Source organism: Poeciliopsis prolifica, unplaced genomic scaffold, assembly GCF_027474105.1.
Source record: "Poeciliopsis prolifica strain line A6 unplaced genomic scaffold, Auburn_PproV2 SCAFFOLD002, whole genome shotgun sequence".
Classification (NCBI taxonomy): domain Eukaryota; kingdom Metazoa; phylum Chordata; class Actinopteri; order Cyprinodontiformes; family Poeciliidae; genus Poeciliopsis; species Poeciliopsis prolifica.
Window position 1 is genome coordinate 16,781,622 of NW_026562377.1, and position 15,837 is coordinate 16,797,458.

Genomic DNA, 15,837 nt, shown 5'->3' on the forward strand with positions numbered 1-15,837 from the left:
GAACAAATTAGCAAAGCTTTTTACTTTTAAGTTGTTAATTTTCTCTCTGACCTAACTGACCTTATGAATTGATGCCAGTAAGTTATTGTACTGCTGATAAGCTCTAAAGCAGGGAAGTAAACTATGGTGTTTATTCATATGGCTTCTCTTTTAACTGCCAGAGGTGTGAGCTGCAATCGCCAGGAAGTGACTGACTTAGTCACTTCCTAACATAAGTATCTTTCCAAAAACATTGGTTTCCTTCCACTTGGTTGTGTGGGACAGCATGACAGTTTCTAGACTTTAGACTCCTTTATTGTCCATTAAACTTACATAAAATGGAAATTTATCTTTGGCAATGGCACAAGAAACACACAACTCAACACACATCACAGTCGCCACAAAACTGCATGCACAATGAACAAACAAGATCTGTAAAATGAAATCAAGTCATACTACTCTACTCATGTCATTCAGTTAAATATTAAAAACCATTTAAAATTTACTGTTCTACTGCTAAGAGAGCACACAGAACTTCTACACTGAGTCACAATGCACTGTGTTACTGTGTGAAATTTAAAATCGGTGGAATACTACTAGCAGACTTAGAGAACACATAAACTTATCTATTCTCAATTAATATAGTCAGATTTACAAATTAACAAAATCAGCTAAAATTTCTGTTCAGACATAGTGCAAGCTGAGGTTGCCCAAAAATGTACCAAGTATCTATATTACAACATCACATGCAAGAAGCACTCAGGTGCAGCCTAAGATGAAAAAGATATATATATATATATATCCAGGGTAATAACATTGCTAAAATGTAGTTGAAATCAGATATCTACATAGACCAAATGAAAAGAAAATCAAACGGTTAGAAAAACCAATATTATTTCTATTCGCTAAATGAAAACTGAGCTTCTTCAGTGACAGACTGCTGCATTTTAAATGCATAAAGAAGCTTCATAAGAGGTTCCTCACAGCAGCTGTTAGACTGTAAAATCAGCACTGCTCCACAGTGCTTATTTGCAGATTTCCCTTGTATGTCTGTCTTTCGTATGCAAAAATTTACATATATTTGAACATTTCATGTTAGACCTGCCTCAGTTGCACAATTTTCTGAATCTGAAAATGCTACTTTTAATGCTGTGACAAAAAATTCCCTTCTCACCCACCGCGGGTGGTTCTTATCCTCTGAGCTCGGGTCCTCTACTAGAGGCCTGGGAGCTTGAGGGTCCTGCAGTATCTTGGCTGTGCCAAGGACTGCACATTTCTGGACTGAGACGTCTGATGTTGTTCCTGGGATGTGTTGTAGCCACTGCTCCAGTTTGGGGGTTACTGCCCCGAGGGCCCCGATGACCACAGACAAAAAAAAAAAAAAAAAAAAAATATATATATTATATATATATATATATATATATATATATATATATATATATATATATATATATATATATATATATTATATATATATATATATATATATATATATATATTATATATATTATATTTATATATATATATATATATATATATTATATATATATATATATATATATATATATATATATATATATATATATATATATATATATATATTATATATATATATATATATATATATTATATATATATATTCCTGTCAGCTTGACACAAGTGAAAATATGTGTCTAGCTGGACACTTATTTTCACTTTTATTTAATCATTTTTATTGAATCAGATTTGCTATACTGTTCTTACAAGAAAAGTCAAACATAAAATGTTAGTGAGAGAATAACACAATAAAAAAAATACCACTTTTAATGGAGAAATTTGTTCTGCCAGACAACACACTTCTTTTTCATCATTTCCCACTTACTCTAGAGTAATTTTAGATAGTTAGTTTGTTAAAAAATATATAGTTCAGTTTGTCTTACGGTATTTGATGCATTTTCCAAGAAAGGGATGTGTCTGAAGAGCTTAGGAATGCTGCCTCCCACTCTGACCCTTCCGTTTGCAGATAATGTAAAGGTTATCGCTTGGCAGGAAACCACTTTGGGATTTGAATGGAAACCGGAAAGAATGATCCCTTTTCTTTTTTCTTTTTAGGTCACTGGGTGGCAGAATGAACATGGCCAAAAATCAGTGTTCACCTTGCACCTCGTGATGAGGGTCAAGTACAATAGGCAGTGTGAAAAGAGAAGCTAAATCTATTCTTGTCTGCCACATTTTATTTTCACTGTAACTAATTTCAGATTGGGGAAAACCCAAAGGAAAAGGGGATGCCTGCTTGGCATAGCAAAAAAACTGTGTGGTACTCCTTTGAAGCTGTTCTGTTTAGATCCAGACATTGTTTAACACCCAAAACAGAAATGAAAATTTGATTCTACCTCTTTCAACCACACAAAAAAATTCTTCTCTTTGATTTCTTACAACATAAATAAAAACAAAAACAGAAAATATGTGCTTCTTCATTTATCACAGAGAAATAACATATTCAAGACATAAAACATCCTAGGTACATTTGCCTTGACCAGTCAACCAGTCGGTTTGGCTGACTGGTACGGATTGTTGCAGTATTACATGAACAAATTTGAATTAGACTGCTCAAACTTTTTGTAGTAGTTTTGCTCATTTTCTTTTCCTTGACTCCCAAATAATTCCTAATTAAGTATTCCTACAGCTGTTGTGTAGAATGCCTTTGACACAGATTCCCAGTTAGATTTAGATCTGAACTCTAACTGGGCCATTTTACTCCCAAATGCAACTTCAGTTTATCAGAGCTAAATTGAAGATGAGTTCCTACTATATATTCAAATGTTATTTGGTGAGAATGCGAACCTCTTCTCAAGCCTCAAGACTTCTGCAGCATCCAACAGGATTGCCCAGTATTAAGCTCCATGCAGTTTTCGTCACTGCTGAAAAAAGAAAAATCACCACAGCCTGATGTTGCCACCAACATGTTTCACTGTAGGGATGGTGTCATCATGATGTAGTTATTTTGCCAGAAAGCTACATGTATTTGTTGTGTCTTTTCATGGCTTGTGGCCAACTTCAAAATGCATTACGAAAGGCTATGTTTCAACAATTTATGTGACTTTTCTACAAAGATTTGGGGTGTAGTTGAGTTATAGTTTTCCCTTCTTCCACCTGAGCAGCAGATCTCTGCAGCTCCCACGGAGTCACCAAAGGCCTCCTAACTGCTTCTACTTCTCACTGTTGGTAGCTTCAGTGTGAGACATATTTTCAGATGATACGTTAAACAGTGCCTCATAAAACGGTATTTTCTTTATAACTTTGTAATTTGATGTTTTTATTAAAGCACCTTGAACCTCCTTGTTGCTAAAATGTGCTATGCAAATAAACTTGATTGAATTATTGTTTTTAAAACATGACCCTGATTAAAATTTTTACATAGATGTATTCCTGATTTGTTTGTTCACTAATGTCCTCAAACAAGCCCCTGAGGCCTTAATTTTTACATACACAACTTTATAAAAGATGTGTGTTTTAGGATATTTATATTGATAAAGTAATTGACTTGCTAAAACCGTAATAACTGTAATAACAGCAAATAGAAACTAAAGCAATTTTCTCTAAAGTCATTATTTTCTGTAAATAGGGTTTTGTAATGAAATTGCAAAGCCAAAATGGAAAGGGAAAAAATAATTCTTATCTGTCTGTGGCTTTCAAAACAATATACGTCCCCCAGCTTAACAGGATGCGTTCGTGATTCCAGCTTGCTCACACCTTCCTGTATGGACTTTACGCTTGGCAGGCAAACTCCACTTTTCATGAAGTGATGCCAACAGAAAGGTAAAATGGGGAAAAAAGTCTATATTAAGATTCTTGACTAACCTTTCGGAAAAAAAAAATAAAAAAATGACTGAAATTGGCCTTAAAAAACCTACAAAGCATTTTATACAAGATTTTACTGAGACCAAAGAGTTTAATGCTGTATTAAAATTAGATAACAGACGAGAAGGTTAAAGTATTATTCTCTGGTTTGGTGTCACAAATACAGGCAGGCATTTGGAAATGGCAACAAGACTCCTATTTTTTGTCATCGGACCAAGTGACCTCATAGTCACCGAAGACAGTTTTCAGCTTCTCAACAGACACAGAGTGGTCCGCTTTCCCAAAAGCCTAGGGGGAAAAAAAAGAAGCAAAGAAAGCACTTGTATGAAAACAGATTTCAAGAAGAAAACATTTTTTATATCTTTTTTTAAATTTTAATTCAGACTCACTGTGGATTCTCCAAACACCCTGATCTTCTTGTCCTTGTTGTTGTGTTCAATCTTCCCTCCTCCAAGGCATTTACACTCCATCCCTAAGGCCTCCAGAGCTGGACTGACCTTCTCAAATATGTGATCTGCATAGATTACATAAAAATAGGCTTAAATTATTTGAGTCACATAACCAACACGTGAAAGCTATTTGTTTTTCACGTAAAGCTCCCGAAGAGCCGTGGTCTGCATTGTTCATTCTCGAAAGCATGCCACAGTTTGTGCAGCGGAACTTTTGGCGGACAGTCCGGTTTGCAGGGCACAAACGCAACATTTCAAGCAGATCTGACACACTTGACGCCCCTCTTGCAGCAAACCTGCAACTTATGAACTTACTGTGGTACTCCGCACTTTTAGTGCCTCGTACTACGTCTTTCTGTGCGTCGCCATCTTTTGCTTTAACTCTTAGCAGTATGTATTTAAAAGTCCCCTCGGGATCAATCTCAACATCGGGAACTTTAGCCAGGGCTTCTGCCATTGTGCCTACAGATCTACATATGCTACCAGTGAGCCTCCGACTGCTCAGAGAATTGCCAAGCACGCTGAGCATGATACATTCACGCGATTGGTTCCTTTTGCGTCAGGACTTCTATTTCCGGTCTTAAAGCGACAGGACATCTGCTGTTTGGCACCGCATCCTTGCAACGCGTCGAGAGTGCGCGCTGGTGACCTCGCGTGGCGAACACATGAAACGTTTCGCTTTGTGCACAGACCTCATCATTGCGTTTTGAACTTTGCACGTCACAACTGCACACTCAAATATTGTATTTGTATCTTATTTAAGATGCCAACACTACGGAGCCCCCTCGGGGACATGGGATTTTTTTTCTTTTGCGTCCCCTCGCAATACTTTTGTGTCGCGAGGGGACGCAAAAGTATTGCAAGGTAACGCAAAAGAAAAAAAAATCCATGTCCCCTAGGGGGCTCTGTACAACACAAAGTAGTTAGTCGTTGTTAATTGCCAGGAAATGGATAGATTTCTGTTTTTTTTCTTTTTTACACTTTCTACTGAGAAATATCTAAAGGGTTGTGCCTTTGTGTCCCCTGTAACTAACATCGTTTAGCTTAAAGTAAATTTGCAAGTTATTTAAGGTGTGTCTCTATCAGCTTTGCGCATGTCAAAACTGAGATTTTTGACAATTATTTCCTCCCAAAATACCAGAAAAGTAGTTAGATTGGACAGAGACATTTTCCAGAGATATCATCTTTGAAGTCTGGTCACAGATTTATGTCTGGACTTTGACTGGGCCATTGCTACACATATATGCTTTGATCAAAACCAATTCCACTGCAGATTTGACTGTCTGTTCTTTGCCTTTTCGGGAGGCTCTTTGTTTACTAATGTCCTTCAACAAACCTCTGCGACTATAAATTACGGTAATGTATAATTTTTCCACAAGCATTTTAGTTGAACAAGTTGTATGCAAATACGTACGTTTGTTTAAATTTTTACTGGTTGGCTTCACTTAGCAGCAATATATACAACATCTTTAATCAGATTTTTCAAACCATGCTTCATAACATTTGGAAAAAACTGATATCACTAAATCTGATGGCAGCAGTTTTCAACAAGACATTGTTTTGCTTTCCGCCCAGTTTGTTTTGAATTGCTGTATCTGATAGGAGTCAGATACCGTTTTGGTCTTTGTTCATAACATGGTTTGAATAATAAACCTAAAGTTTATTATTTGTAATTAAATATTTGGTTCAAAGAGCATTTCAGGAAACAGCAACATTGATGTTTAGCATTGCTAAACAACATTTTTTGGAATCACTTGCAGCAGACGGACTGGTTAGAGGCAAGAAAAAAGAGAAGTCACATACCTCTTGTGATGTGGAATGCAATATTTCCTGTAGGAAACTTGTAATCTTGCCTGTGTTACATTTTAAAATTCATATATCTGTTTCACTGTCCCTGCATACGTACACAGTGTTTGCACTGTAACAAATGTAATTAGATAACTAGTATAAAAGTTATGCACTTTGTCCTCAAAGTGTATTTATGTGAAAGAGTGTATTATTCTTACACTGTGATCAGCTTCCCTGTCTGAGGAAGAAAGGCATTTTCACAACATAATGCTGCCACCACCATGTCCTACCATTGATGTGCTTTGTTCATGATGAAGTGCAACAATAATGATGTCCATAAGCTAAAATATTCTTTCAACAATGTTTATTTTTGTCACTCACTTATATCGACCAGATTTGATGAATGTACAAAAATAGTTTTCAAGACTCTGCAGAATACTTATTTATAAAAATGTAAAAATTACATATCATTTTGTTTTCTGTTTGAACTATTGTATGTTAGTCTGAAAGTTTTTGGATGCTGTTAGTATCAGCAAAGCACTTTTTCAACATTTTTGTCAGAAACATTGGTGAAAAAGAACAGATGCCTTATAACTAAATAGTTTTCTATGTCAGATTGTTTTGCTTTCATGACAAAACCTCTTTGCACTTTATTGTCCATAAGACAGCCATAGATTTATATCAAAGCTCATAGTTTTAGGTCCCTGTAAAGTTTATTGCCCTGGATGATCTTGCCAAGGATCACTCTATCTTGTAGCTTTGGGATTGGATTCAAAGGAGACAAAGGATTGAGAGGAAGCCATAAATACATCTTTAACTTGGATCCAAAGTAAGCCATTGTCAACATTTTTGCATTCATTTTTGGTAACTTCATGTCATACAATTTGGTTTGTCTTGCTTTTGAGCATCTGTAAAGTTGTTGTATTGTCTGTGCACAAGTTAAATGTTTTCAGTGTTGCAGTTGTAATTAGGCCACAAACCTAAATTTAAAATATCAGGTCTAGCCCAAATCACAGCGACACATTGGAGCAGTAATTAGCACTTTTGCCTTGCAGTAAGAAAATTCTGGGTTCCAAAGTAGGGAAGAAATAAGAATAGAATTTATCTAGGAACTTATCTATAACTTATCAGGGTGACTCCTGCTCCCTTCCTGTTGCTGGAGATAGATATCAGATCATCTGCCCTGCAATAATTAATCAGGTTCAAAAAATTGGATGGTTGGTCTCCTCCAAATTAAATCTGTTTTAAGTGTTTTAAGCAAAGATGAACCCTCATTTCTCACATCTCTGTGTGAGTTAATCAAAGAGTTGATATTGTTTTTCTGGGGAAGAGGAAGAGGTTGCAAGGTGTCAAGGAGCAGTGGCTTCTGTCCGACGCCTCGTGCCAGAAAGGAAGGAAACGAACTGTCAGCAATAGAAAAAGTCAGCCTACAGGCGCCTCTACTCCTGCAGCTTTCCCATTCCCAAGGGGAGTTATCAAAGAGTGTCCATTCTTTTCACTTCTCCTCTTTACACGATGGCATCCTCATTCTGGAAATTCTGATTTAGTTTTGAATTGTAAAACATATGTTAATGTTTACACATTGTTTGTTGGGAAAACCTTTTACTGAGGTATTGGCATAAAGGTGAAGGGCCAAGAAGGTTAGGTTGACGTCTGTTCAGTTCACATTGTTTAAACAGCTGGACACCAGCTCATCAACTTATTTGGCTATTTTTGCTGTTTACAGATGAAGATGCATTGAACGCACATGTGCTTAGAAGACTTTAAAACTTAAAGATCTCATTTATTTTCATTTATAGTGCAAAATTATGTATTATTTTAGTTGCTTTTTTGTAAACTTTCAGAATCAGACAGCTTTATAATCATACTCTTTCAAGAAATACACATTCTTAAAAGAAAATAAGGTTTGACCACTGAATCCTCCCAAAAAAATATAAACAGGTATATAATACTAATCACCTGCTCAAATAAAGAGTCACAGCTTTGAAATATACAGAAAGGAAAGGAAGTGCATCCTGAGTTTAAAAAAACAACAAAAAACTAGTGAAACGTTCTTCTAATGAGCTCAACAAGTAAGTAAACTTAATTTGTATATTTCTTACATGATGAAGCCTGGTTAGTCTTAAATCTTTGCCTAGAAAATTGTATGTTCAAAATTCTTAAGAAGTAGATACTGTTATATCTTAATAAGCTTCTCCCAGACCGTGGTCAAGAAATGTTTCCTGTCAAATTTAATCAGAGCTCCACTTTGAAAAATAACAGTAATATTAAGGAAACACAAAAGAATAAAGATAAACTAAAGTACTCCTATTGCAAATGAGGGTGTATTGGGTAGCTCGCTTGATTTATCATCCAGCCCTGACATCAGTAACAATGAAATGTTGGATGAAATTTATCTTGAAACTGATCCTTCCGAGTTACTACTCCTAGCATGCACGCTCTTCATTTTAGAGGTCAAATTTTGATGCTGTTCCTCTTAGTTTAGCAGTTGGACTTATCAGGTAAGTTTGTCAGGAGATTTATCTGGAACCTGGCGATCAAACATCAATTACTGAGCTGAATATTTTTCATGTCTCCTTCACATTAAAGCTGACTTCCTACCTAGCAGAGTGCAAGTTGTGCTAGTGGGCACAAACATGTCGACTGATTAGACCTCTTTTATATACATGCAGACCATATTATCACTCACATTGCACGCACAGAGATCCACCCTCACTGTTGAATGACAGTCACTCTCCTTTGAACTATTGAGACATAGTCAGAGAGTTCATTGAGGTGCAAAGGCAAGCTTCTCCATTCTAATGAAAACAAAACAGAAAATAATCCTTCACACGCCGACCCTTCGGAATATTGCAATAGACTTCTAGACAACTAGATGAAGAACATTTGAATATCTCAGCTTCCACAAAAGTCACACCCAAAATGTGATCCATCAACAGTTTTCTGATGTCAGGATTTTTAATTGGTATGATGGCTCATACCAAAATATGAGCCATCAGAGATTTTCTGTTTAGCCGCAAACTCAAAGAACTTTTTGCGGGCCCCTCTGATTCTCCTTATTCTGTACAAAAGCATTTCCCTGCCTATTTGGCTTTGTTGTTCCAACTGCTTTTACGAAATGCATGTTATCTGTTGATTCTTGGTCCCATCATTCATGCATGTATCACTTCCTCAGTTTTCAGGATCTTAAGTGGTGCCATGCCCAATTTAGGAGCTGATTGAAGCACACATTTTTTCTTTTGATAACTCACATTTCACATGCACTGAGTCAGCACTAGGAAACTAGTGAAAGCAGATAACCAAAGTTCCCTGGAACATAACATTGTGCCAAAAATGTGTTGTGTAACATTTGAAGAAATAAATCTATCTTTAGTTTCTACTCTGGTATTTTAGTCACATTCCTAAAATATGTACATTGCTGATTAAATTAATTTAAGGTTTGAGGTATTAAACAATTCATTATCTAAGAAAGCAAAGAAGAGTGTTGGCTTGTTTATTTTAATATATGTTGCATGGTTCTGATCAGTGCAATCCATTTCTTGTGGTTGGAGAACATTGGTAATAACACCAGACTGAAAGAGTGATGTTTTTTTTATTTATTTGTATTTATTTAAACTAAGTTTAGATAAACAAAGAATCAATCAAACATTGTACAAACAAATGAACAAATAAGTATGTATTTTTATGAATAAATCATACTCAAAATCAATCTGAATAATAATTATAAACATAAAAGTTAATTTCATACTGTCAGAATAATACAAGACAGAATATTTTAATAGAATTATATCATATTATATCAATTATATCAATTATATCATATTTAAATATAAAGTAGCAAAAATAAATTGTAAAGTATATTAGTATGGAGTTTTTACAAATAAAACCTACATATAAATCCCACTTAATAATGAACATTTTCTCTTTGAAAGTAAGCAAGAGAAAGTTTCTAGACATCAAGAAGTGAAAGGAAATGATATGTGAGGTTCGGGGAAATTCCATGGAAATGCTTCACTGGAATGAACGCTTCCTGGAAACCGGATCAGAGCAAAGTATAAAAACAGGCTCCTCAGCAAATGAAGCTCAGAATCGTTTCAGGAGAATCACAAGACTGTTGAAGTTCTTCAGCCATCAACCCTAAAACTGTGAGTTCACTGGATTACTTTTTATTTTTTGCTATGATCAGGTTGCTAATGGAAAACTTGGCATTGCTTTGTCTTAATGTGCAATTTTTGTTTGCTTTGACAGAAATTCATCTTTGGATTTCAAAAAAGTGGATAAATGATGTCTCCCTCGTTGAAGCCATTTGTCTTTTTTTGCTCAAGTATGTAAAAATTTAATTAATTAATGAAAGTTACTTTTTAACTTTTATGAATACATATTGATGATCCTTTATGGTCCCACAGTGTAACAAGTGTCTTTGTTCTCTCTTTAAAGTGCTGTGCATGTGGACTGGTGTGGAGTGCTGGTCTTACTTCTACTCAAACGTCAGAATGGACTGGCAATCAGCCAGAACATGGTGCAAGACAAATTATACAGACATGGTTGCAATCCAGAATCGAGAGGAGATCGAGCACCTGAAAAGTATGCTACCAAAGAAAGCCGGTTATTACTGGATTGGGATCCGCAAGGTTAATGATGTCTGGACCTGGGTTGGGACCAACAAATCACTCACAGACGAAGCAACCAACTGGGCTGACGGTGAACCAAATAATGGCCAGAGTGGAATGACCTCAGGCCAAGCTGAAGATTGTGTTGAGATGTACATTAAAAGGGATAAGGATGAAGGGAAATGGAACGATGAGCGGTGCTCAAAGAAAAAGACCGCTTTGTGTTACACAGGTGAGCACTTTATTATCTTTTTCTAGTTTTGTTCATGTTGTCATGAAGGCATCCTTAAAGATTAAAATTCTGAGGATTTATCAACCATGTGATATTTTTTTGCCAGCTGCCTGTAAAAACGACTCATGCATCTATGGTGAATGTGTGGAGACCATCAACAGCCACATGTGTAAATGCTTTTCAGGTTTTTATGGAGACAAGTGTGAGCAAGGTGAGAAATTGTACTGTATTGTTTCTAGTTGTGGTAGAGATTTTTTGATGCCTGCAGCATTAAAACATCTGGATGAATAATGTTTGTTTTGCAGTTGTGCAATGCAACAAAGATCAAGTGATCAGTCCTGAAAATGGAAGCGTAACTTGCAGTCACAAGTACAAGAACTTCTCCTTTGAATCTTCGTGCCAGTATTCATGTGAAGAAGGATATCAGCTAAGTATGTCGGAGCCTCAGAAATGCCAAGAAACAGGGAGGTGGTCAAAGCAGTCCCCGACATGTGAATGTAAGTTGAATTGCAACACAAAGATGAAATTACTCGGCATCTCCATCAGCAACAACTTCTCAAGAATCTGTTTTGTGTCCTGTCACCTGCAGTGATTCAATGCCAGGAACTGTCTGCTCCCGAAAGAGGATTTATGAAGTGCTCTGATCCTCTGAGAAATTTCAGCTACAGCTCCACCTGCAGATTTACCTGTATGGAAGGATACGAGCTGGATGACTCCTCTTCCATCACTCTGCAATGTGAATCATCTGGAAAATGGAATGCATCAAAGCCATCATGTGTTGGTACGGCCACTGATTGTTCACAATGTAAAAGCTCTGAAATGCAGATCTTTGATGATAAACTTAGCATTCATGTCTTTCAGACATAATGAAAATCTTAGTTTTTTTCTTTTCTCTGTCATCCAGCTGTTCAGTGTCCGGCCCTCCAGAATCCAGACGATGGTTTTGTTACCTGTGAAGATGATACAAACATGAGGTTCAGCTATGGAAAAAGGTGCAGCATCAGCTGTGCCCCTGGCTATCACCTGGTTGGACCAGAGATGATCACCTGTACATCAGAGGCTGTTTGGAGTGAGAAGATGCCCCTTTGTGAAGGTGAGCGAACAGCTCTAATGTTTTTTACCGAGTTAAAAATTGAAATCAAACATTTCTTATCATGGTTCTTTTAGCTATAATTTTATGTTATAAGAAAAGAATTGGGGTTTATTAATGAGGCCTTGTTTCGCAGCTGTCCAATGCCTTGCCCTCCAGGATCCAGAAAACGGCTCTCTGAAATGTGTTGATGGACATGGCTATGAAAAGAACTGCAGCTTTAGCTGTGAACCAGGATTCGAACTGCAGGGTGTGCACACCATTCAATGTTCTGAGGATGGACAGTGGAGCAATGACATTCCTACCTGCAAAGGTATGTGTTGTCCATATCTTTTTTGGCAAAGTTTTTAATAGTCTTTTTTTGGTGACATCGCAAGGCTTTCCTCACATTAAAACTATTATTTTTTTGTTGTAGCTGTCCAGTGTCCTGCTCTGCAGGATCTAGAAAATGGTGCAATGAGCTGTGAAGGTGACACAGAGATGAGGTTCAGCTACAGAAAGACATGTAGCTTTAGCTGTGACCCAGGCTTCAAACTGCAGGGGGCGCCCTCCATTCAGTGTTCTGAAGATAAAACGTGGACTGATGCCACACCTTTCTGCACAGGTATGATTGACTCATGTCTTCTTGCAGTGTTCGTTCTCTGGTCTTATTTCTCACATACTCTAAAGATTAAAACTGTTTACTCTGTGTGTTGCAGCTGTCCAGTGTCCAGCCCTGCAGGAACTAGAAAATGGTACCCTGCGCTGTGAAGATGATATGGAGATGAGGTTCAGCTACAAAAAGAGCTGCAGCTTCAAATGTGTCCCTGGCCATCGCCTGGTGGGACCGAGCGAGGTCACATGCACAGCAGAAGCAGAATGGAGTGAGAAGATGCCACACTGCGAAGGTGAGAAACGTCTAAGCGTATGCACATCTTGTTCTTCATATTCCAGTCACCAGCTATGCATCAAAGTTGACTTCACTAAATATACATTTTACAACCTCCTGTGACAGCCATCACCTGCCAGAATCCAGATGGAGCAGCTCACATGATTGTAGAATGCAGTAAACCTTCAACCGACTTGGACCCCAGCTCCACTTGCAGCTTTAGCTGTGAAGCAGGCTTTGAGCTGCATGGAGCAAACACCACAACATGCAGTCAAGGTGGACAGTGGAGTGAGGCCTTACCAACCTGCAAAGGTGTGAAAAAAAATAAAACTAAACAATGACCTACGTGTAGATGTTGTTGCAAGCAGAGATTTATTGCCACAATTGTAAGATTTTTTTTTAAAGATAATTTCTCCTCATCCCTCAGCAATCAGGTGCCCTTTTCTTGATGCTCCAGAAAACGGTCATATTAATTGCTCAGTCAGCCAGCCAGTCTTCAACTCTCAGTGCTTCTTCGCATGCGATCAGGATTACACGTTAGACGGACATGAGATCCTGACCTGTGATCGCCGTGGCAGCTGGACTGGAAAGGGCCCCACTTGTCAAGGTAAAGAAAAAGGAAAATAAAACATACTCAAATAGAAGAAGAATTTGTAGTTCAAAATTTGGTCAGATTGTTCACATTTCATAATGTCTCCACAGCTAGTTCAGCTCCTGCCACTGTTATTACCACTGGTGTGGCAGCAGGAGCCACTGCTTTGGCATCCGGTGTGTCTCTGGTCATGTGGATTTTGAAAAAAATGAAGCAAAGGGCATCCAAGTTTGAGCTAAACAGGTACATGTTGGGTGGATTTATCTCTCTCTTTTTTTTAATCAAGTTAAACATAAAATTTGAAGAATCACAGAACTTAACTTGTTTTCTTCTTAATTTTTTTTCCTGACAGCACCTCTGACTCGGAGGAACCGCTTCAGGTCTACAAAAGCAGCGCTGACAGTCTCATCTGAGCCACATTATTCCCAAAATAACAGACAGAAAGCATGGTTTAACCAGAAATGATGGATGTAATGTGTCAATTTTCTCCCAATGGGAGTTTTATAATGAACATATTGTTCGATAGCGCTATCTGTATGCTGGACATGTATTTTACTTTGGCCTTACTGTGAATGTTTTATAAGGTTGTGGATGTACTGTGAATTATTTTGGCAAATTAATATCAGTATTTATATAGTATTATTTATGGGATCTGTATTTCTGAATGTTAAGTATAAAACTGATTTAATGCAAATAACTCCTGTAGCTGTAGCTGCAGTTTATCTGCATCTGTGAATGTATGGGTGAGTTTTCAATATGCAAGTAATCTAAATAAAGATGGTTAAATACAGCAAAATGTCAAACTATACCCATTATTGTGCTCACGTCATCATGTCTTATTTAACAGATCGGTTTTGTTTCCATATAATGTTCAGAGGTCCCGCTACCAATGCAAAGGTCCTACTTGTATGTTGGTTCAGTCATCTTATCTGCCTACAGCGGTTCCCACACAGTGATTGATGACAGACGTCCTGTCCTCCTGACTCTACCCTGACCTCGGGGTCAACAGGAGTAGATGAACAATTCTGATAGGTTTGCCAGTGAGGAAACTGCACTGCTCAAGTTGTTTGTTTCACATTTTGTTGGCAGAAAATGAGCCCTCAGCATTTTTTTTGTTTTTGAGAAGTCGCTGTTTGGTTTGTCAGCACTTTTAGGGGAAAACCAAAAAAGTAAAAGTCAGAGTTCAAGACGAATGTTATTACTTTTTTACATAACATCTCAATTTCTTTGCTGATCAGAGTTAAATTTCTTAAAATTGTTGGTTCAACCTCCATAATATTTAGTCCTTTCCACACATTTTAGTAGCAGTTTCTTACTCCTTCCAAGAAATTGCAAATCCTTTTGGACATGTATCAATGGCTTACATACAATTCTTTTGTTCTATGGCATCATCATTTACTCATGTCATGTCAGTCAAAATTAACACTTTGTTATACTGAGAAATGCTGAATAATCATTTCTTCTGAAACTAAGAGTCCTCATTTCATTGCTTGAGTCATTGTAAACAAAAATGTTGAACTTGTTAAACTGCACAATCTTTGTGCACAGATTTGCACAAAAACTCTTTTATGATTGTACATGAGTTTGTACTTTGCTCTTGCATAATTGTAAACAAGTTCAGATAATTAAACAACTAATTCCTCTAAGCAAGTGTTCATTTCTATTGAAATGTCAGTATAACCAAAATGAAAAGTCCTGATGCTATAATTATAAACACGACAAAGAAATTAGGTCAACTTTTTTTATATAGCACACTACATATGAGTACTTCAAAAATATTAACATAGAAAAACACAGAGGATAAAACAAAATAGAAGATAAAACACCATACATGTGACATGAAACTGTATAAAACATATTGACTGGGATGACAATACACTTATGTTTTGCATTTTTACTGCATGTCATGCTCTGCTTTTTTAAAAAACAACAATCGATAATAACACACAAGATCATTTTGAAACAATCTAAATAATAAAATATACATGGAAAATTTATGTTGTTTTAAAAATGGACGGCTTCCCAGATTACTAAAAAGTGAAAAAGGCTAACGTTAATCAAGCTGATTGATGCTAGATTTTGCAGCTTCGTCCAGTGAGAAACTTGAGCGGTTTTTCTATATTTTGCTGAATATAGAAAACAACTATTTCTTCTTGTGAAGAAACAAACCATAAAACTATTAGCACTGAAAAAAAACACAAAAAAAAAAATCTCCCCCTTGAGTGACCTTTATCAGAAATGAGTGGAATTCCCCAAAACATTAATTCTTGTCAAGCTAGACCAATAAATCATTCAGTGCCACCAATACAAACATCCAGCTATTCTATGATAATGTTGGGCAAGTATAAAACTCCTTCACTGACCAAAAAGCTGCGCCAATATAATATTC

General features: G+C 36.8%; 2 protein-coding genes across 2 annotated transcripts; one reads left to right on the forward strand and one right to left on the reverse strand.

Moving 5' to 3' along the window:
- Nucleotides 1–2,421: 2,421 nt before the first annotated feature.
- On the reverse strand, nucleotides 2,422–4,825 carry si:dkey-51e6.1 (uncharacterized protein LOC558617 homolog). Its single transcript, XM_055052928.1, has 3 exons — nucleotides 4,584–4,825; nucleotides 4,209–4,333; nucleotides 2,422–4,107 (listed from the first exon to the last, which is right to left on the reverse strand). Exons 1-3 carry the CDS (start codon nucleotides 4,795–4,797, stop codon nucleotides 4,015–4,017), a joined length of 432 nt encoding a protein of 143 aa, XP_054908903.1. The 5' UTR covers nucleotides 4,798–4,825; the 3' UTR covers nucleotides 2,422–4,014.
- Nucleotides 4,826–10,126: 5,301 nt separating this feature from the next.
- sele (selectin E) lies at nucleotides 10,127–14,975 on the forward strand. The gene is made up of 14 exons (XM_055052500.1): nucleotides 10,127–10,201; nucleotides 10,305–10,380; nucleotides 10,494–10,898; nucleotides 11,005–11,109; nucleotides 11,204–11,395; nucleotides 11,488–11,679; nucleotides 11,803–11,991; nucleotides 12,125–12,301; nucleotides 12,404–12,592; nucleotides 12,687–12,875; nucleotides 12,983–13,168; nucleotides 13,284–13,463; nucleotides 13,559–13,691; nucleotides 13,801–14,975. The coding sequence occupies exons 2-14, from the start codon at nucleotides 10,338–10,340 to the stop codon at nucleotides 13,859–13,861; spliced, it is 2,241 nt and encodes a 746-aa protein (XP_054908475.1). The 5' UTR covers nucleotides 10,127–10,201; nucleotides 10,305–10,337; the 3' UTR covers nucleotides 13,862–14,975.
- The last annotated feature ends 862 nt before the right edge of the window (nucleotides 14,976–15,837 follow it).